This window comes from Ictidomys tridecemlineatus, chromosome 12, assembly GCF_052094955.1.
Source record: "Ictidomys tridecemlineatus isolate mIctTri1 chromosome 12, mIctTri1.hap1, whole genome shotgun sequence".
Lineage (NCBI taxonomy): Eukaryota > Metazoa > Chordata > Mammalia > Rodentia > Sciuridae > Ictidomys > Ictidomys tridecemlineatus.
Window position 1 is genome coordinate 50,189,973 of NC_135488.1, and position 23,525 is coordinate 50,213,497.

Below are 23,525 nucleotides of genomic sequence, written 5' to 3' on the forward strand. Positions count from 1 at the left end.
GACTGAAGGGTTTGAACAGAGGAGTGATATGGTCTTCCTTACATTTTAACAGGATCACTTTGGTTGCTATGAAGAACAGATTCATAGGGGACAAGGTAATGATCTGTTGAGTTAAGGTGATTTGAATTTACCTAGTAGTGTAGTCTAGGACAGTGCTTCTCAAAACTATCTGGAGTAAAAGATCGGTTTAGGTGGTCATTTTTAATTTCTATCTAATGTGGATCAGTACTTTTGTAAAAATATAGTAAGAGTTGCAGCAGTGTCACACTGCTATGTTTACAAATATAGGTGGTAGCTAGCACTAGACGAGGGAGTTGTTGATTATGTTTTGAAAATGGAACTGTAAGATTACTAATGTATATAATATGTGATACAAGAAAGAGAAGAATATAGGATAACTTCAGCAACTTTGGTCTGAACATTTATATGGAGTGAAGTTGTTATTAACTGAAATGGGGTAGATTGAGAAGGGGAGTGATCAGGAACTCAGTTTGCTGCATGTTAAATTTGAGATGTGGAGATGCTAGGTTGGCAATTGACAATGTAAGTATGGAATTTAAGACAAAGGTCTTGGTTAGGTATATAGGGGTGGGGAGTGGTAGGAGTCACTATACATATGTTATTTATTTCCCTGATAAGAGATGATATCACCAAAGGCACACATTTAGATGAAAAAGAGAAGGCTAAGGAGAGAAAAAGAAAAGAAGAAAACCAGGGAAAGTGAGCCCCAGAAGTCAAGTGAAATGAATCTTGCAATCCCTGGAGCCATTTTTGTTGTTTCAACTGGACAGGTTTGCAGGGAGGGTATACTGGCACCCAATGGGAAAAGACTAGGAATGCTGGTAAATATCTTACAAAGTGCAGGATGATCTCCCATGACAAAGAATCATTATGTCCAAAATATCAATAATGCTGTGATTGGCAGCTCAAAAGACTAAATCAGCAGGATTGCAAGTTTAAAGTTAGCTCAACAACTTAGTGAGGCCCTAAGCATCTTAGCAAGACCCTATCTCAAATAAAAAATAAAAAAGACTGGAGATATGGCTTAGTGGTTAAGCACTCCTAGGTTCAATCCCTGGTACAAAATACTGCTGCTCCTACTACTAATGCTTTGGTTGAGGAGGGAAAGTGAATGGATAGGGAAATAAAGAATGATGGGTGGACACTGTTAAAGACTGATTATTAACTTAAAGCGAGAAACTTGAGAATGGATTTGTTTTTCTCTAACCATTGTTTGGTGGCACATGTGTGCAATCTTAGAGTAGATGGAAACTTGGATTTAACCAAGTTGTCATCTTGTCATATGTGTAATTTGAAGTGTGAGTGAGCCAGGGTTTTTATGTGAATGTACTGATCAACTATGGATTTTAAATTGGATAAAGAAGTATATGAGGACATGTGTTGTTGAGGAACAATGAAAAGGAGATCATCTTTTAAGTAAATAACAGGTTGTTTGTGATGATCAGCCAAATTTGAAAACTGAATTTTAAAAAGACCGTTGTAATAGCTATTTTTCACTGACACCTGTTTTGCTCCGAAGTGCAAAGCTGGAATATGGATATGTGTTATTACCTGAGAATAGTTAACTTGTTTATTTATTTTTTTCCTAAGTTGCTAAGATTGCCTTTGCTTCTCTATAGGCTTCCTGGTCTGCCTCTTCATGGATCTTTTGCTTTTTCTCCTCAGGGCACCTTTCATAGCCAGCAGGCATTGGACTATGGCACCAAACTTGTTGGAGGAACCACTCCAGGGAAAGGAGGAAAGACACATCTGGGCTTACCTGTCTTTAATACTGTGAAGGAGGTAATTAATGGTACATGAGTTTGGCAAGAAAAGAAAAGCAGGGGAATAGACAGAGATCTTAATTGTGTCCCTTTTGGGATGGTCATTTGCTATTTAATACTCAGTAACATGAAGAAATTTGAATTGTGGTAAAAAAACCAAGATGTCATTTTGGCTTATAGGCACGCATCATCTATTCAGGGAAAAAAGCATCGTGGCCTGGCTTCCATCTGGCTTTTTATTCTTTTCTTATTTTTCTTCTAGGATGATAGTAGTATAAATGTCAGCAGTACCTCTGGGTACTTCATGCACAATGCCCAATTCAGGCCTCATCACAATCCCCTGAGGAACTTGCAGTTTTCATCCCTGTTTTAAAGCCAAGGATGTTACTAATGTGAAGAGGCTAAGGGTCTTACAAGTAGTCTCACAGGCTCAGAGTAAAAGAAACTGAATTATAAAGTCAGATTGGCAAATCACAGGGTCCTACTTTTCTAAATCGCTGATTTCTTAGTAATGAATTAAATTAATCTTTAGGTCTTTGTTACAAAACTAATATGTGCTTATTATAAAGTGTAGATAAAGCTAACTTAAGTTAATATTATAATGTTTTCCACAGCTCAGATTTTGCTGCTTTAGAGGACTAATTTAAGCTCAGTGTATCTTCCAGTCTCTACTTTTATCTGAATTTATATAAAAATTACAGTTTTTTGAAAGAAACCATAGTACAAATTCTTGGGTTATTTAATAAAAATAATTATAGGGAATAACAATACCTAGGATTGGCATATAGATCAATCCTAACTGTATTCCTCTCCTCTTCTTAGCAAAATTTAAAGGTATATCTTAAGGTATTGCTTTTTTGAAGTACAAATTTACAGACCTAATCTCTTAAGTCTAAATACTGGCTGAATAGAGGATACTCTTAATCCTAAAATGCAGAAAAAAGCAAGTATCCTTCAAATTGAAATTTTTCGTTTTACTTTAAGCTAGAATATAGACTGTATTATGTGTATGTATTCAAGTGTGCTGTATTTAAATTTAAAAAAATAAAATAAAATATTAGAAATCATATTCTGTAGAGGAATTATTTAGATTTTTTTTCTTCAAATTTAAAATTTCTTTTTCTTTTAAATTCTATTGTGGCTGACTGTAACCTCAAAATAGAGAGAGGAGATGGTTTGTCAGAATTCTTTGAGACAGACTTTTCTTTTGTCATGGGCTTTTTTTAAAAAAAGAAAGTTTTGTTGCTAAGCAATTTACTTGTTATTCATAGTGACACAAGTAGATGTGGCATTTGGAATGTTCTGTAAATTCTTTGACAGATGTTGTTTATTTCTTACCTGTTCAGTTCTTAGAAAGAATTTTCTGCATGAGTAGGAATGATACTTTTCATCCAATCTGATTTCCCATCACATAGTACTTGTCACTGTCTAACTTCTGGCAGTATTTGTAACTCTTTGAGTTGAGAACTATCATTTTTCAATAAATTATGCCCATGATCTGACTTCTTTTTGGTTCCAACCTAGTTCATATTTCTTTACTTTTGTTCACCCACTCCATCAACATCTTGAACAGAGTTTTTAAAAAATTATTTATAAAACTGGCATTATTTGTAGATGATCTATCAACATCCTTGGTAGTTTTTCTTCTGTCATAGTCAAGAAAGTTTTTATTAGGAATGTAGTAGAGAAAGCTCTTTGATATCTGGAAATGTGAGGAATTATTCAGGGATGATTCTTGAAGATATTATCTTTTACTTCTGTCCCTTCTTCTAGTTGAACTGGTATGTTCTTTAGCTTAGTACTCATATACATCACATGGCACAGCCTTACAAAATTCTTTGATTTCCATTTTGATTCAGCAACAGTTTTATCATTTATGTGGTGAGTCCTGCTATAATAGACCTGAGTGGATACTTTGGGATCAGGTATACCCAGGATTAAATCTTATCTCTGCTGCTTCCTTATGTGACCTTGAACAGTTCTTTAATATATCTTGGCCTCAGCATCTATCTTGATTTGTAAAATGGTGATACTAAGATTCAGGATTGTGATGAAGTCCTGCTACTCTTAGAGAGAGGGAAATTTTCAACAGTCTCTATCTTCAGGGAGCTTCTATTATAGTAGAAGACTTAGCTGCACAGAGAAGTGGGTAGAAGGATACCTTTGCATTGATATATTAGATACTATGTAAAGACCAAATGTATAGACCAGGCTCATGTCCACGGAGAGAATAATGGTGGTCAAATTGGTGGCCTCCAAGTGCTTTGCATCGTGAAAGGTGACAGTGTTAAAACTGCATGTGCATTTTTGTGTAATTGGTATATTTCTAATAAATATGCATTCATAGTAGAAAAGGTAAGAAAACTTCATTCTTTTTGTGAATATTTACTGAGCGTATATTTTTTTCTGCTTTTATTAGTTCACTACAGTTACACATAATGTTGAGGTTCATTTTGACATTCAAGCATGGACTATAATTTGCTTCAATTTAATCCCTAGTACTTCCCCTTTTCTTCTTCTCCTCACTTTCTTTCCTGTACTCTACTGATCTTCCTTCTATTTATTTATAGTCTTTTAAAATTAGCATATTATGAATATACATAAAATTAGCACATTATGAATATACATAAAGGTGAAATTTATATATGTATGTAGGAAAATTTGGTCAGATTCATTCTACAGTTCCTCCCTTTTCCTGTCCCTCTTTCCTCCCCTTTGATTCCTTCCCTCTACTCAACTGATCTCTCTTCTGAATATAATATATTTTTAAACAGATATCTGTGAGCTGAGTTTTGAACATTTGGAGCTCACTAGTCCTTCTGGAGAAGTACAGGGGCTTTGTTAATGAATAGTATAATTTCTTAATCATGATAAATCTGGAATAAACAGGAATGAGGGGACACAAATGCAAGACAAGCAGTGCTTTTGGGTCTGCTGATGTGCCATCATTTGAAGGAATGAGATGTCATAGAACCTTTCAATCCACAGTGGCATTCAAAGGAGTTAGAGAAGAGGCTTTGATTGTGCTATTTTCTGACACTGTGAACTGGAGGATGGCAGGAATTAGGGCAACCTGTGTTGTCTCCTGGTGGCATTGTTTCCTGACCCCTAGACATCAATAAAATCATAGTATTGAATTTATATAATGTTTATGACTTAACCAATCATGAAGTACTTTATGGTTAATGTTTCAGGCCAAAGAACAGACAGGAGCAACAGCTTCTGTCATTTATGTCCCTCCTCCTTTTGCTGCTGCGGCCATTGATGAAGCTGTTGAGGCAGAAATACCCTTGGTTGTGTGCATTACTGAAGGTATCCCACAACAGGACATGGTACGGGTCAAGCACAAACTGCTGCGTCAGGGAAAGACAAGGCTAATTGGGCCAAACTGCCCTGGAGTCATCAATGTGAGTGCAAAAAAAATAAAAAAGAATCTCAGATTTAACCTCTCACAAAGCTAAACAGCTTTGAACCAGTCTAAGGGTACTTATGTATATGATCTATGATTTACAATTTTTTCTTTTTTTTAAACTTTTCTGAAACAGTGATTTATTTTCTTTCAGCCTGGAGAATGCAAGATTGGCATCATGCCTGGCCATATTCACAAGAAAGGAAGAATTGGTGAGTTAATTTGTTACTTAATTGTAGATTTAAAACAAACAAACAAAAAACTCTGTGCTCCAAACTCTCAAAACTCAGAGAATTTATGACTCTGAAAATCAAATTTATTCTATTGATTAATTTAATTTAGTAGAATTTACCAAAGAAGTTTTATAGTGACTCAATTCTATATCTCAAATGTAATTAATTTATTTGAGAAGCGGTTATAATTCTATAGAATCAGTAAAGATTTTGGAGTTTTTTTAAAGATTCTTTTCCTGTAAAACAGTCTGTGGACTCTTTCATATGTTTACACGTCAGTAGTTGATTATATAATAGTATTCTGTTTGTAGTTTTACTGCTGTTTATCTGATCTCTTGTAATGAACATCTGAGTTGTTCCTAGTTTTAAGCTTTATGAATGAAGCCAACATCTGGTCTGTAGGCTTTTTTTATGGACACATTTTCATTTCTCTTAAGCAAAATATCAAAGAATGGAATTGCTGAATCAGAGGGTTAAGTATGTTCAACTCTTTAAGAAATTACCAAATAGTTCAGTGAACTTACTGGCTATATCATTTTATATTTTTACAACTAATGCATGATAGTTCCAGTTGTTTACATGTTCACATTTAGTGTTATTGGTCTTTTTAAATTTCATTCTATTGGCATTCTATGGGCAATGAAATGGAATCTCTTTGTGTTTTTAATTTTAGCGTCCCTCGTGATTAATCATGTAAAGCATCTTTTCTTATGCTTTAGAGGATGCACATATCTTCTTTTGCAAAATAACACTTCAAGTTTATTGCCTGTTATATTTTAGGGGTTGTCTTTTTATTGTTGATTATAAGGGGCTTTATAAATATTTTGGATATAAATCCTGTGTCAGATATATGTGTGGTGAATATTTTTTACCCTTAGTCTTCCAAGATCCTAAAAATTACTCTCTTAGATATCACAAACTTTTTCAAAATGCTTTGGGAAAATTGTCCTGTTGGTTGGTTAGCTCTTTAAGGAAATGGCCAAACTAATATTTCAAAGTTAGGTTCATTATGACTGTTTTTAGACTCTTCAAAACTGTCATTAAGATACACTGTTTCTCTACCATAATGGATGATTATAGTGTTCTCTGTCTATATACCATGGCTCTTAAAACTAAATAATAATCATGGTAGTAGGTAAATGTTGATGGCATAGTTTGCAGAATTGGGTTAAAGGTCATGATTTTTGTTTATTACTAATGTTTCTTAGAGCTGTTAGTACTTCTGCCAGTAGTAAACTTGATAGCTTTGCTTAGGGACATTACAGGAAACTCCATAGGCCATCTGAACTCCACTGGGGCCTGATCCACATAGTCACTGATGTCCTATCCTAATACATGTTTGAATATTCTTTATATTCTTTGGTCTGCTTTTTTGAATGGGTACTGTTAATACTTCATAGCATTTGCTATGACACTAGGGAAAAAAAATAGCTACCTGTAGATCACTGTAGGACATTCATTATTCTTTTCATAATCCTGCCTCTATTTTCAATATTTGGCAATAATACCAACCTTGATCTCAAGAGGAAGCAGTTGATTGTGGTGTGTGCCCTCTTTACAGTGCATTATAGTAACATTGGGGATAATAGAAACCATTCAGTGGAAGAAATTGTTTCTACACACACAAAAAAAATGCTTATGGTTTCTTTGTGATAGATAAAACATAACATTTTGTCCTTATCTCCCAGTATTAAGGGTGACAGGAAATATATAAATACTGAGGAGATTTAGAGAAAGAGATTTTATTCCATCTGTTAGGGATGATCAGGAAAGACTTCTAAGAGAAAATAGCATTTAAGATTTTGATGTGGGCCTTGAAAGATAGTGAGAATTTTTATGAGATGGTCAAATGTTCCATTTTAAATAGAACAAATATGGAAAGATACAAAAGCATGAAGTGAGAAATAACCCAATACTCTTATAGAGTGGGGAAATAAAGGGAATCAAGTCTGGGAAGGGAGGCAGGGCCTGTGCTAGATTGTGTTAGAGAAGAGTTCCACATGAAGTGAGGCATTTTCAGGGAGAGACCTAGCTGTCACTCTTTGGTAGAATTCATCTGAAAGAACAACATGTGCCGTCAGGTACTGTCTAGCAGTGACCAAGATACTTGCATGCCTTTCTCTCATTCGAGTGACTGATGCAAAGAATCTAAAGTTACGTATACCTAAATTTATAGTGGGAAAATGTGAATTTATCACCAGTCACACACTTTGTACCCCCCGAATATATAACAACAATGACACAGCACTTTTCTTACAAATGTGAATATGCTGCATTGAATCTAAGGAAGCTTATGGTCATTATCATTTTTGTCTCAATCTGGCAATAATCTGCTTGGGCATCATAATGTTAGCAAAGGACTTTTGAGTTCTTAAAAATGTGCTCCATAGCTGAAGTTTAAAAAAGGAAAACCTTAGACATGCTATAGTTATACTCCAGAGCCAATTATCTGATCTTAGCCCATATAAAGTTTTGTGTTTTTTTAAAAATTAAATTTAATATGTTCAACAATTGAAGTTATTTATTCATACTTTTCAACCTCTTCAAATTAGAGATACACCTATTATGTATCTTTTGTTCTAATGTATTGTACAGATTGTGGCATGGGGATAAATTACCTTTGCAGAAACTCAGTCATGCATTATGAATTATAAGAGAAGACCATTGTATAAGGGAAATTTCGGATAAAGGAGACTTGATGAATTTAGAGGGATATTGCTTATGTATTGTTGGAAAACTCTTCAGAAAATAGTATGGGGAAGGTAGATAGCCTTGCTGAATATGACTCATCCTGGTTTTTATGGTTTAGTGGTTGGGGTTCCTGAAGTCAATCTGTTATGTTCTGCCATCCAAAGCAGAATTGTGTCTGCCAAGTTTATATTGATATTATTATCTCCTTCATAAAGATTCTCAGAAGATTATCTTGCATTGCTTTTTAATCATAAAATAACCTTAATAATGTATTTTATTCATCTAATTTTAATAACTTTCCTTTTCTTCTCACTGTGTCATTTGAAGGAATTGATTTGGATGGCAAATCATGGGATGAATTCAGAATATATTTAATGTAGTTTACTACATAATAATCTATTACATAAATGCAATCTAATATCTTTGAATTATTTTACTTTAAGGTATTGTGTCCAGATCTGGCACCTTGACTTATGAAGCAGTTCATCAAACAACACAAGTTGGATTGGGGCAATCTTTGTGTGTTGGTGAGAGATTTTTGCTAAAATCATTTTATTGGAATGTAGACTCTTTATTGAATGAGTAGAGTAATAATTATTTATTTGATTATTTATGAGGTTTTAATATCATTTTATTAAAAAGATATTATAATCTTAAGTTTAATTTGCCTAAGTGTGAAGCTCTTCTGTATTTTTTCAAGTTTCCTAGTCCAAGATTTGATTTTTTGGTTGCAAACAACCATCCTTTGATGTGTGGCTCCTGGGGAGAGCTTTTCTCCCTGAAAATGTCACTATTTTGCAACTGTGAAGAAATGGTTCCTTATATTAGAACTTTTGTTATTATTGTAATTATTTTCAGTGCTTTGTAGTCGTGAAATTCTTTGCCATTCATTGTTTTGTTCCTAAGGCAACCCTCTGAGGTACCTCTCAGCTAAAAGTTGGTTATGGTCTTTGGGGGCATAAAGTCAAGGTTGGGGAGGGCTGAGTTAGCCCTAAGTCATCTCTTTTTGCCACACCACAATGTCTCCCACTTCAAAAAATAAAAATGCTTACAAGTTTTACATTTTAGAATAATTTTAGTCTTTTTAGCCAAAAGCCAAGCCAGTTTCTCATTTTTATAATATTTCTTCAAAGCCTTAGAATATCTTTTTTATTTTTTAGAGAGAGAGAGAGAGATAATTTTTTAATATTTATTTTTTAGTTTTTGGTGGACACACATCTTTATTTTATTATTATTTATTATTATTTGCCAGGTGAGTGCATTACCGCTTGAGCCACATCCCTAGCCCATTAGAATATCTTTCAGAAATATCTTTTATATAATAAAAGATTATAAAACATAGCTCTGGAGTATTTTTGTTACTCTCTGAATCCATAAATTCAAATTGAAGACACAGGATAATTTAATGTGATGTGTAGTACAACAATAGGTTTGGAAATAGATTTGCCAGTTCCATCTTCTCCAGCTTCAGTTTTTTAATTTGTAAATGTAGGATAATAAGACCTATCTTACAGAAAGCTTGGAGGAGGAATTAGCAAATACCAGGTGTAAAGTATGCTAAATAAAGTATATGGTTTGACACAATGGTTGGCACCTAATAAATGCTAGTTTCCTTCTTCAACTTCACTTTTCAGAGATACAGGTGTGCTCTTAATGAGTTTATAATTTAAAAAAAAATGGCACCCAGTCTATTGGGAACACTTACTTTAATTCTTTCAAAGTGCTCATTCTTAAATGTCATGTATAGGCTATCTCATCACTGACTCTGAATCTAAAGAAAAAGAGGGTCAGGATACCCTGTGCTCTGTCACTCATGACACTTGTGCCTTGAAACTTGTAAGTGGAAATACTGGAGTTTGTTTTATCGGTTATTTCCTCTGAGGAAAGAAATTTGCTAAATATTTAATCTCTTCTTATGGTGGAACATCAGCTTATAGCACAAAGCCACATTTTCTAAAATGATCATTCTAAAGAGTCTGTAGAAACTTTGTGCTAGAGAAGAAGCTTATATGAAAGAGCTAAAACAAAAAGAGGGTTGTTTTGTGCAGACCAGGAACCAACATCCATTTACATTTGCATAATATTAACAAACAGAAATAAGTGTAGCATTTTGTGATTTTTGAATATTAAATGCAAAAGTGATGATACATTTTAAAAGATCCAAGAGAAAGAAAATCAGTTGAAACAATATTCCTTACCTGAATTTCATAATTTATCCTTAAATTTTCAATTGATGTTGATATTCTTTGATTGTCCCAGGTATTGGAGGTGATCCCTTTAATGGAACTAATTTTATTGACTGCCTTGAAATCTTTCTGAATGATTCAACCACAGAAGGCATCATATTGATTGGTGAAATTGGTGGTGATGCAGAAGAAAATGCTGCAGAGTTTTTGAAGCAAAATAATTCAGTAAGTTTAAATTTTTAAGAATATAGCTCTTTGCTCTGAGTAATATCAGAGTTTTGTTTTAGAAATTAGTTTTATTTTTTCAAAGATGAGTTTTTCAAGACAACATGAAAGATAACAATTTTTCTGAGTAGGGCTTTCTCTACTGAACTCCTCTTTCTGGGTTGATTCGCTTTCTTTTCCCACAGTGCCTGATTTGTTTCCCTACTTTGAATCCTCCTTCCCAGGTATCACCTCTCACTTTGTGGTTGGTAAGTTGTCCTCTTGCTGCAGAGAACATTCAGACCATCATCCTGAGGCCCCACTTGATCTGCGCGATGTAAATTTTCAACTGTGTTTGATGTTCTTTCTCCAGGTTATAGGGAAATAAATGTACTTTCTCTTTCTCAAGGCTAACCCTTCCAAGGTCTTCTCATTTATGCCCTTCTACAGGATCTTGCCTCCTTCTAGTTTCAATCTTGTAGAATGGCACTTTCCTTAAAAGATCATGTAGAAAAGCTTTTTCTATCCATGTCCTCTGAAACATTTCCTTAAAAAAACCTCTGTCTTAGAATTAAATGTGTGAAGGGGTAAATTTGGAGTTGTATCATAATTTCATTTAACTGAAGGGAAGAATTATAATTAAGCTCCTTTCCTAGGGTGAAGTGGGTGGTTGGGAAGAGGCTTAGTTATGACTGAGACAGTTCCCTTCCCACATTTCCCACTTATTAACTGTACTCTGGCCATTGTTGTGTCTCAGAGCTGTGGGAAAACATGCAAATGATTTTGAGAGTTTCTCTGGTACTGATGAGTGAGTGAGTGAAAAAGCATTTTCAGAAGACTAGACAAGAGACTGGATATAATTTTCTCTTAATGCTTGTGAAAAAAATTAAGGAGTGAATAAATTAAATGTCATGGGGAAAAATGAATACTAGATTGTTAAAGGAACCAATATTGTCACCTACAGGCCCATATACAAAAAACAGTGCACATTTATTTAAGGAATTTTCAAGGGCTATTTTGAAGTATACTTGATTTTCTTTTGTCATGGTTTTAAGCCCTAATTGAAATATAAGATACGACTCAACCTTCCACACATTTCTGGATCTTTTTCCTAACTTGTTATTCTCTACCTAATCCCCAGAGATCTGGCTTCTGTCATAGAAGTGATGTGATCTTGAGAATGTTTCTTAACCTTGCTGTCTTAGTTTTCATGCATTAGTACAAGCCTTCTAGAATTTTTTTAAGGGTTGTGAAATTTAAATGACTCAATAACATATAGCAAAGTAGTGCCAGGTACATAATATGCCCTTTTATTGGCTGTTTACTGTTACTTAATCTCCTTCCTCTCCTGACAGTTTTTTGCAGAAGTCTCCAGTGGCTTCCATTCATTCTTCATCCTGTCCATTAAGTCCTCTTGTTTTTTTCTCCTAGTTTTCCTCCCTTGGAACTATTTTATGTGTCTGTTCATTAGATGTGAATGATTATCTTGCATAATTAACCTTGTATTTTATACAATTTCCATGGCAGAAACCTCAGAACCATCTTTTATTTCTCTTTACTCCCATTTCTACCAGTGGCTAAGCTGTGTATTAGTGGTATGTCTAGAGTTAGAATTCCATCTATAGTTATTTCCTCTGTTCTGGTTTGGGTCTGCGTCTTATCTTACTTGTTCTTCTTTGACTCTTCTCTGTCTATATTTTTTTCAATTTTTATTTTTTTAAAAATGTTTTGGTACTGGATTGAACCCAGGGGTGCTTTACATCCACAGCTCTTTATATTTCTTATTTTGAGACAGGGTCTTGATAAGTTGCTGAGGCTGGCTTTGAACTGTAGTCTTCCTTGCTTATCCTCCCAATTGCTGGGATTATAGGTGTGGGCCACCATGCCTAGTCATTTTTTTTCCTCTTTTGTCCCTCGATCTATACCCAAAGAACTTAAAAACAGCTACAGGGACACAGTCATATCATTGTTTATAGCAACACAATTCACAATAGCTGAACTGTGGAACCAACCTAAATGGCCTTCAGTAGATGAATGGATAAAGAAAAATGTGATCTATATATTCATAATGGAATATTACTCAGCAATAAAAGAGAATAAAATCATGGCATTTGCAGGTAAATGGATGGAGTTGGAGAATACAATGCTAAGTGAAGTTAGCCAATCCCCAAAAACCAAATGCTGAATGTTTTCTCTGTTATAAGGAGGCTGATTCATAGTGGGGTTGGGAGGAGGAGTATGGGAGGATTAGTCGAACTCTAGATAGGGCAAAGGGGTGGGAGGGGAAGGGAAGGAGCATGGGGGTAGAAAAGACGGTGGAACGAGAATGGACATCATTACCCTAAGTACATGTATGAAGATACGAATGGTGTGAGTATACTTTGTGTACAACCAGAGATATGAAAAATTGTGCTGTATATGTGTAATATGAATTGTAATGTATTCTACTGTCATATATAGCAAATTAGAATAAAAATTTTTTAAAGATTTTTTAGTGTATTATAATTATACATAATAATGGAATTCATTATGCCATATTCATATAAGCACATTAACATAATTTGCTCACTCTCCTTTAGTACCTTTCCTTTCTCTCCCCTCTTCCCTTCTCTCTTCCCTTTGCATCCTCTTTTTCTATTCTACTGAACTCTCTTCTATTACTATCATTATGTTAATTAGTACATTATCATTTTATATATAAGCAGGATTAATTATGGCATATTTGTAAATGTATATAGCATAATTTGGTAGATTTTGTTTCCCAGTTTTTTCTCATGCCCTCCTCTAGATCTCCTTCCTCTACTCTATTGGTCTCCCTTCTGTTTTTATGAGATCCCTGCTTTCTTTATCTATCACCTCAATCCATTTGGCTTCTGATTTCTGCATATAAAATGGTTAGGCCTTTAAGTCTCTGGGTCTGACTTATTATATTCAATATGATATTTTCCAATCCCTTCCATTTACCAGAAAATCACATAATTTTATTCTTCTTTATATCCATTGTATATGTATACCACAATTTCTTTATCTGTTAATTTATTGACAGGCACCTAGGCTGGTTCCATAAACATGGCTTTTGTGAATTGTGTTTCTATAAATACTGATATGCTTGTATCACTATAGAATACTGATTTTAGTTCTTTGGGATAAATACCAAGGAATGGGATAGCTGGGTCATATGATGGTTCCATTCCTATTCTTTTTAGAAATCTCCATATTGCTTTCCAAAGTAGTTATACTAGTTTGCAGTCCCATCAACAGTTTGTAAATATACCTTTTCCCTCACATCCTCACCAGCGGTTATTCTTAATGATTGTCATTCTAGTGGGAGTGAGATGGATCTCAACATAGTTTTGGTTTGCAATTCCTTGATTGCTAGTAATGTTAAACTTTCTTTTTTTTATATAAATTTGTTGGCCATTTGTATTTCTTCTTTTGAGAAATGTCTGTTTAGTTCATTTGCCCACTTATTTATTGGATTATTAATTTGGGGGGGGAGTTAAGTTTTTTGAGTGCTTTATAAATTCTGAATATATAAGGGAAGAATAGCTGGCAAAGGTTTTCTCCCATGCTATAAGCTTTCTCTTTGCATTGTCATTTCCTGCTGTGTTTTTAATTGGATTCCATTCCACTTTTTGATTCTTGTTTTGGTTCCTTAGGATTGAGGAATCTTATTAAGGAAGTTGGTGTCTGTGCCAATATATTGGAGTATTGATCTAGGTTTTCTTCTAGCACTTGCAGTATTTCTGATCTAATTTCTAGGTCTTTGATAAACTTTAGGTGAGAGATAGCGACCTAGTTTTATTCTTCTACATATGGATATCCAGTTTTCTCAGCACCATTTGTTAAAAGGCTATCTTTTCTCCAACGCATGTTTTTGGTACTTTTGTCAAGGTTCTATGTATTTATGTGGAATTTGTCTCTGTGTCTTCTATTCTATTGGTCTTCATGTCTGTTCTTATGCCAATACTGTGTTGTTTTTGTTGTTATAGCTTTGTAGATAATTTGTTTTTTTCAGTAGTAGTATTTGAGATCAGGTAATGTAATTTCTCCAGGATTGCTCTTTTTGCTCAGGATTGCTTTGACTACTCTAGGTCTTTGATTCTTTCATATGAATTTTAGGACTTTTTTCTAGGTCTGCAAAGAATGTCATTGATATTTTAATGGAGTTAACATTAAATCTGTAGATTGCTTTTAGTATTATAGCCATTTTGACAATATTACTTCTGTATATCCAGAATCATTGGGGTCTTTCCATCTTCTAAAGTCTTCAATTTTCTCTTCTGAGTTTTATAATTTTCATTGTAAAGTTCTTTCACCTCCTTAGATTTTTTTTTTGAGGCTATTGAGAATGAAATTATTTTTCCTAATTATTTTCTCAGCAGATTTATTATGAGAGTGTGGGAGAAACTATTGATTTTTGCATGTTGATTTTATTCTACTTTGCTGAATTTATCAGGTCTAAGAGTCTTTTGGTGGAGGTTTTTTTTAGATCTTCTAGATAGAAGATCATGTCATCAGCAGACAAGGGTAGTTTGTTCAATCCCAGAACTGCAAATGTCCCAAGCATACTGTTAACTAATTCAAAAGAAAGAACTTGGAGGATTCAGTGGAGAGGATTTGGACATTTTATTGCTCACTCCCTGGTGGTAGGCCAGGATACAATGGAGGGCCTCACCACACCTATAAGCAAGGGGAATGTATAGAATAGGTTGCATACCCACTGCTCGAGTAGATTTCTTCAGATATTAATGAGTACATTCTTTTACTTTACAACAAAGCCCCTCTGCTTTGATCCTCACCTAAAGATTGGAAACAAGAGAAGTAGCCAGCTTCCACTCTCCATTTCCTTCTTTATTATACATTCTTTAGAACTTTATCTTATTGCAAGCTTTCCTAGGCACAGATTAATATTTAACCCAATACTTTCCTATTCATATCCCCACTTTTGGGGGGCTGTCAGGGAGGGATCAAGTGGAAATTATTATTTATAATAATTATACTAATAATTATAATATAATTATTATTATAAGATTCTCATATTTCTATGCAGAGATCACCAGCAGATGAGTAAATGACTTGTGGAGTCCTTTTAATTCTATTCCACAGGTACTACAGTAGTTGCTGGACATACAGAAATGAGTGAGAACAGTGTTCCTGTCTTCAGGGAATTTATTGTTTAATATGAGAATACATGGGAAGTATGTCACAGCCACTGTATTGAATATAATAATAGACATATGTAAAAAGCATATCAGGGTCACTGAAGAGATGATCATCTCTAAGATCTTCTTTTAGCTCATTAATTGTTTTAATAATTTGTTTTCTCTGGAATTTCATTCTCTTCAATGTCTGTGTTCCTTTGTTGGGGGATTATAAATTTGGACAGGAGACTTGTTTTTCTGTTTCTTTGTGTGAGATGGGATTCCTCTTCCTCTTTCACAAGGAGTTCCTTTTATGAACAGTTGTCTCTTTTGTAATAAGTTCTGTGCTGTCTGTATATCTTAGCTTTAACACATAGGCCTAGAGTATTCCAAGCGTTAATTTCAACCTTCGATGCTTCTAATTAGCTATTGCAGACCTGCTGATTTAATTTACTCTTGGAGAACTGCTTCAACACTATGGATTCCTCTGAGCCACCTGTGTTTTTGCTATAGGAGTGGGTATCCACGAGTGGATTTTAAGAGTCCCCTAGGCCATTTTCTCTGAGGGGCTAGTCATTGATTTGAGGTTTTTATCTCCCCTATTCTACACATTAAAATATTATTGAAGCTTGAGCAGGATTAGTTTGTATGTGGGCAAAGTGCACTGTGTCTCAGCTGGGTTGTGGGTGTAGTTCAGAGCAATGCCTCCACACTAGGAATTTGTAGTATCCCAGTAGATTACCAGCACCTCTTTTAAAAATGAGAAACAAAAACAGCAATTCACAGCACTAAAATACACCCACAGTGCCTAGTATGACATCTACAAAACAAATTACCACAAAAAGAGGAATAGTGAAGTCAGCAGTTAACAACATCAACAATAATAAATAGCCATGAGTAAGATCTAACCTTAAAGTTAGCAGTAGGTGTCAACAACACTATCCACATAATAATAACTGTAATAACATGAATGGTAAGGGAAGGAATTATACAAATTATAAAAGCTGACAAAAATACAATTTAAAAAAATGACATAGGGAAGAAAAAAGAAAATTCAGAATATTTAAAATGTGAACAGAGATGAAGCAGAAGAGAAGTAAAGAAGAAGAAAAATAAGTGAAAGAAATAGAATAGAGAAAGAACAAGAGAGTTTGGCTGTTAGAGAAAGAGTAATGAGAAAAGCAAAATTAAACCCAAACAAACAAAAATTTCTAATCCTCAAAAGACAAAGCAAAATACAAATCATAAAGAAGAGAGGAAAAAAGTGAAAAAAAATAGAAGACAATTATGTGTATATTCACAAACAAAACAACACAGCACGAACAAGAAAAAAAAGGAAGAGGAAGAAGGAGAAAAGGAAAAAAAAGAACTGAAAGAATTTTCTCCACTGAAGTGATCAAAACTGTCAACAAGGATGAATGTTCACTGCCTATGCCAGACTGCCCTTCTTTGTATTTCTTTTTGTACTGTGGTGACACATATCCCTTAGAGAGAGCAAGTGTTGAGAGTTATTAACCTCTTTTAATATTGCTTACCAAGCTGGCAGCTAGAGTGTCCTAGAACTCAAGCGTCTAAAACAGCTCTCAGCTTCCCTTTCTCACCAGTATAAGGTAGTACAGAAGGGAAGTACTGTCAATTGAAGTTTGGTACTTATAGATTGATATACTCCCAGGTTGGAGCTGATGCAGCTTTTTTTTTTTTTTTTTAATAGAGCTGGTATATTTATTCCCATATTATTTTATTGATCCATTATAGTTGTACATAATGATGGGATTTGTTGTTACATATTCATACAAGAGCACAATATAACAATGTAACTTGCTTGCTCGATATCATGCCCCACTATTTCCCCTTTCTCTCCCCTTCTCCCTCCCCCTGGTCCCTTTCCTTTACCTATCTCCCTTTCATTTTCATAAATTACTCTCCACACACATCCTTTTGTTTTCCTTTTTCTTCTCTAGCTTTCACATATGAGAGAAAACACAACCCTTGACCTTATGAGTTTGACTTTTTTTTTGCTTAATATAATGTTTTCAGATTCCATCCATTTTCCTACAAATGGAAAAATTTAATCTTTCTTTGTGACTGAATAAAACTCCATTGTGTACATTACCACATTTTCTTTATCCATTCATCTATTGATGGACACCTAAGCTGGTTCCGTAGTTCAGCTATTGTGAACTGTGCTGCTATAAACACGGGTATGCATGTGTCACTGTAGTATGATTACTTTAATTCTTTAGAATAAATATGGAGGAGTGATGTAGCTGGGTCTTAGGGTTTCCATTCCTAGTCTTTTGAGGAAACTTTATATTAATTTCCACAGTGGTTGTACTAATCTGCAATCCCAACAACAGTGTAAAAGTGTTTCTTTTTCTCTATAACCTTTCCAGCATTTATTATTGAAAGAGAAATCCATCTCAACAGATGCATAAAACCCAACACAGAAGTATAAGAAATATGATGCAAAGTTCTAAATGGAAAGTTTCAGTGCCTGGGAATTAAGCTTTGATTGAAACTTCAGAACTTTGTCAGGTGATATCTGCTCCAGAGATGTTAGGTCAACACACCCTAGCTCTGAGAAGATGTGAACATCTGGATCTCAGGCCTTCTGAGAATTGGGGAGTAGGATGACCAACCTTGCACAGGTTTCACACATTTCACTACCCATGTATGTGGCCTTCCCAAGCTCAGTTCCCAATTGTAGTCACACTCACCTGTTTAGTTTCAGGATCCTCTCAGCTTTTCCTGTGAGCTGCCAGACTCAAAGGGAAAACAAGCCCCCCATATCCCTAACCTGATTTTTCGTAGGCATAAGGCATTCTGCCTGTTTCAGTCACACTCTGCTAGGCACACCCTAGGCTATGCAGTATGAGAAATTGCCATGACAATATGACAGTATTTGCTATGATCTTCTGGGCTCCCACAGCAGCAAGCTGCAGTGTGGCTTCTTTAAGATGACTCCGTGTCTCAGCTCTCTATTTGTCAGTTGAAAAACAGGGAGCACTTTTCAAATACCAGCTTGCTCTGCAGTCTCTGATTCACCTAAGTTCAAGCTGGTTTTTCTTCTACACATTTTCCCTTGGCAGATTTATCTGCTGTGTCTTTCTCTTCCTGTTTGTGTTGCATTTCTTTGCAGTGAACTGGCACCACTACTGCCATTGGGTTCACTCCAATGTACTCTTTCTGGTTTTCTTTTTGTAGCACTTGCATTTCTGGGTCTTTATGCTTCTCTATCCGTTATTGAATTTCAGTGAGTTTCTTCATCACCCACCTTCCTGAGAAGTAGTACTTCCACTGCATAAATCTCAAGACAGAGTGACTGGATTAAATGGGCTTCCTCTAATCCACCATCTTTGATCTCCCTAACTCTGCATCTGTGGAGTAGCTTAGAATTTAGCAAAAAAAAGCTAAACGTACTTGTTTTGTTTCATTTGATACATTTTCCTAAAAATAAATTAATAAATAAAAAAGTTTTAATTAAAAGAAGTTTTTGATGAAGCAATAAAAATTACTGGTTTTATTAAATCTTGGTCCTCATCAGTATTTTGTGACAAGATAGGAAAGAAGTTTTCTTGCAATTGAGCTGTGAACTAAACGAACTGCTTTAAGGAACACCAATTTTACTTGAAAAGATGACCAACAAACAAACTGGTTATTCAGACTTGGTTATTTGGCAGAAGTTTTCTCAAAAATAAACAAAGCAAACTTACCATACTATCAAACAACTGATAGTATTTGGGGGTACTGATAAAATTTGAATTTTCAAATGAATATTAAAATTTTGGAAAACTTCTACCTGCCATCATCAGGAAGTTTAGTTACCTCCCTTTACTGAAAAGGCTTTTCCAGTGAGATTGGTAGTGATACGATGGCTGTGATTTGTTGAAACTGAATAATGAAGTATGTCAGCATTTAGGATATTTTTCCACCTGATGAATATGTAAACATATTTAATATCATTTCTTTAATTATATTGTAAGTTCAAAGCCCAGAAATTCTTACATTTCCATGCATTTTTTAATGCATGCTATAAAATTGTGTGAGTAGAAGAGTTATTCAAAATACAAGACAGACTAATAGATTTCAAAATAACAAAGGACAAAAAGTTCATTACTATGGTGTCAGATTCTAACATTGCATCTAACCTTTAAAAAATTGCCATTTTAATAGAAGTGTGTAATATCAAAGAAGAATATCCACCATTATCTGTAAAGCAATTAAAATATTTCTCCCATTTTCAGCTGCATATCTGGGTGAGGCCAGATTTTCATCTAAAATAATTCAACTAAAATAACATTTATAACAGATTGAATGCAAAAGCAGTATCATTTGTCATTTATTAAACAGGAGTTCCAAAATTGTTGTTAAATGCCACTCTTCTCACAAGAATGTTTTTAATACCATTCTAAAAAGTTATCTTTTCAGATGAATTGAAATATGCTTATAAGTTTTGAGTGTTAATTTCTAAGATAGTAAGTATTATTACATGGCATCATTCGATGTAAAATTTAACCATATATTCATACATTGCTGTATGTCATTTCTTGGCTGATGAATATGAAAACCTATTTAATATCATTTCTTTAATTATATTGTAAGTTCAAAGCCCAGAAATTCTTAAGTTTTCATGCATTTTTTAAACCTCAATCTAGTACAGTGATATATGCACAGAGGTGGCACATTAAAATGGATTTTTGTTGAATAAAACCAATCCTAATCTTCCTTCTTAGACACTATAGAATTTGAGTGGAAAGGGTTGTTGGCCACCAATCTAGTTTGGCCATTTTATTTCTGGATGAAGCAGCAGAGGTCTGGAGAAGTAATGTGTCTTATCCAAGGGCAATCCACTTTAGTCAATATGAAATTGAATCTTGAGTCCTAGGTCTTACCAGTGTATCCCCCCCCCCTTTTTTACACATTTATTAAGCATTAACTAAAAAGAAATTGAGACATAAAATTCCATTAAAATAAGGCAAACCGATCTTGGGTCTTAGATCATTATTGTTATAAGTCATATAACAAATTTTCAGGTATGTTCCTGTGTTTTTCAAATGAAAGATTCATATATATATTTATAAAACAGCTTGTGGGGCTGGAGTTGTAGTTCAGTGGTAGAGTACTTGCCTAGCATGTGTGAGGCATTAGGCTTGATTCTCAGCACCACACATAAAATAAAGGTCCATAGATAACTAAAAATAATAAGTTTTAAAAACCAGCTTGTGCCAGCGAAGCTGTTAATATTCAACAGTTATAAAAATTTGATCAGGATTATTTTCCTGAGTTTGTTTGGAAATTTGAGTCATCTTTAAGAAGCATATAGTGGTTTCAATTATAGTTCAGTATTTGTATGGGGTTTTTTTTTAGAATGAATGAGGGGCTTTTACCATTTGCCAACAGAGTCATGATTTTGATTAACTTCTTCATTAGATTATTTACCATTATCACTTTCTCTGCAGGGTCCAAATGCCAAGCCTGTAGTGTCCTTCATTGCTGGTTTAACTGCTCCCCCGGGCAGGAGAATGGGTCACGCAGGAGCAATTATTGCTGGAGGAAAAGGTGGAGCTAAAGAGAAGATTGCTGCCCTTCAGAGTGCAGGAGTTGTAGTCAGCATGTCTCCTGCACAACTGGGCACCACCATTTACAAGGTGAGTACTGATAATGGCCCAAGTGCTCTGAAGTTATGGGACTTCTCAGTGTGGGACGACACTGGATGCCTGGAAATCATGGTCTTTTCTTCTGGGTCTTAATTTTTTATTTCATTCTAATTGCACTCTATTAATGTTCTTATCCCCTAAGTAAGAAACTTTCTCATTTAAAAATTAATCTTCTTTAAATATTGGGATATGCTGTTCTATAAACAATAAGATATGACATGCAAAAATGACATTTTGGAGGCCATGAGTGCCATGAATTCTTCATTCCCATGATTTGGGGAATGGAGAGAGTGTGTGTAGAAAACTGCCTTATGTTTCTTCTTCTTTTCCCCTGAAGGAGAGCCTTTAGGTTATAGTCACCTGACCCCATATTGTTTTATTGTTTCTGTTTCCAAGGAGAGGGGCTGAAGGCTGAGTAACAAGAAACTAAAACTATAAAGAGGGAGTTGGAGTGGAGGGAAGTCTAAAGAGGAGAATGGGGAGACTCAGGTTCTCATTTCTGGCCTTGATGTTCTGTGATGCCATGTCACTTATGGGTTGGAGGAATAACTTTTAAACCATTTTCTTTGCTTTTCCTTTTTAATACCATATTATGATTAAAATATTATAACTGATCTTTTGTTTTCCATAATCTCTATAGTGATTATTAGCTTGTTTCTTTGAGTGATCATTTAAGGCTTCTCTACCTTTGTTTTTGTCAGGACTATAGCTTTGACAAAAAAACAAAAACCCTATTTTTCAAGCATGGTGAAAACAAGAAAAATTGTTTTCCCAGAAGGGAACAATATTCAGATAGAGTTTAAAAATCCTGACTATATGTAATCTTCTTTGCTCTTGTCTTAGAGATAATTTTATGAACTACTTGTGTATTGAATTTTTTCATATCCTATCATTTGGAATATAACACTATGTGCCATAGTGTTTGAAATCAGTCTGGGTGATTAATAAAGTGTGGGAAGAATTCTTTTTGAAAGTGGAGGAAAAGGAGAAAAATAAATATTTAAATTCACATTGGAGATGTGTGTTACCATTTTGCTCCAGTAAGTGGCAGCAGGCATCTACACATTTTATCTGGTTCTATTTGTTACAATCTAGAAAAATGTAATTTTCAGTATTGTTTCCTTAAACAAAGTCTTCTTTAAGGTATTCTTCTGTTTTAGGTGTTTCTAATGTTTTTGACACTTTGTTCCAATTCTAACTGAATCTTTACTTAATTTTCTTCTGTGAGAAAGTAAGCAAATCTGTTTCCATAGCCTTAGTAAAAGGCCTGTTGTGGTTTGGATAAACATAACAAAGTTTGTCCCCTCCTAATAATAACACTCCAGTGAAAAAATAAGTATTATTTATAGCCTCTCTCTAGCTTCTGAGTTGAGAGACATAAAGTTGAAGCTCTGCATAAAGCTTAATTAGATTTAAGCTGACATGGACTGATTTGAAAGCTGTTATTTTGTGTTAAGCACCCTCGTTCTGGTATATTTTAATTCTTGTAATTTGGTTCTTCAAAGGATCTTAAAGATAATAGGTTTGAGAATCATTTTGACCATGAATATAATTTGGATCTTTTATGTTTTTATCTCCCTTCTCTCCTCCTTTTCTTCTGTTTCTGAAGGAATTTGAAAAGAGGAAGATGCTATGAAAGGAGCAAAAACAAAAAGGTCCTAAAACTGTGGAATGAATCATGTAGACTTGTGAAACATCAGCAGTTTTCTTCTGTTGTCCACTGATTGTCAGCCTTTGAGCCTGGCCTTGGTCTTTCAGCATAGCAGGAAGCCAAAGTTAAGTTTAGAATGTCCTAAATTGAGATATTTTCACCTATTGTATAACAGAGATGGCCAATAAATCTACCATTTGATTTTAATATGATTTTGGAGACTTGTTATTATTCCACTGTGGCGCGGGCCAGGGAGGAGATGAGAGACAGTAGGAGAAATGCAATAACATATGTTTGTGTGTTTAAATGGGCCATGTAGAGAACATTGTAACTAAAACTTGAGAGAATAAGATTGCAATATATTCAGTATGACATTTGTCGAACTATCAATAGCATGACCTTAGGTCTCTTTTGAATTTATAGTTTTCTCATATGCATTTGTAGGTCTCCATCTTGCAGGGTAGTTCAGAGAGAAGTATATAAAGTCCCAGGCATGTAATAAGGCCACCATTACTGTCACCATGATTGTCTTCAGGATTATAGGCAGAAACCTATAATCATCTGTG

General features: G+C 34.6%; 1 protein-coding gene across 3 annotated transcripts in view; it reads left to right on the forward strand.

The window, feature by feature from the left end:
• The window catches only part of Suclg1 (succinate-CoA ligase GDP/ADP-forming subunit alpha), a 34,787-nt gene extending 11,621 nt beyond the window's left edge, over window positions 1–23,166 (forward strand). For all 3 annotated transcript variants that reach the window (XM_005335869.4, XM_078028933.1, XM_078028934.1), the window contains 7 exons: window positions 1,687–1,803; window positions 4,979–5,191; window positions 5,348–5,405; window positions 8,561–8,644; window positions 10,377–10,528; window positions 21,111–21,299; window positions 22,918–23,166. In XM_005335869.4, the coding sequence (XP_005335926.1) occupies window positions 1,687–1,803; window positions 4,979–5,191; window positions 5,348–5,405; window positions 8,561–8,644; window positions 10,377–10,528; window positions 21,111–21,299; window positions 22,918–22,944 (840 nt within the window). In that variant the 3' untranslated portion in view covers window positions 22,945–23,166. The remainder of the gene's footprint in view (window positions 1–1,686; window positions 1,804–4,978; window positions 5,192–5,347; window positions 5,406–8,560; window positions 8,645–10,376; window positions 10,529–21,110; window positions 21,300–22,917) is intronic.
• Window positions 23,167–23,525: the final 359 nt, after the last annotated feature.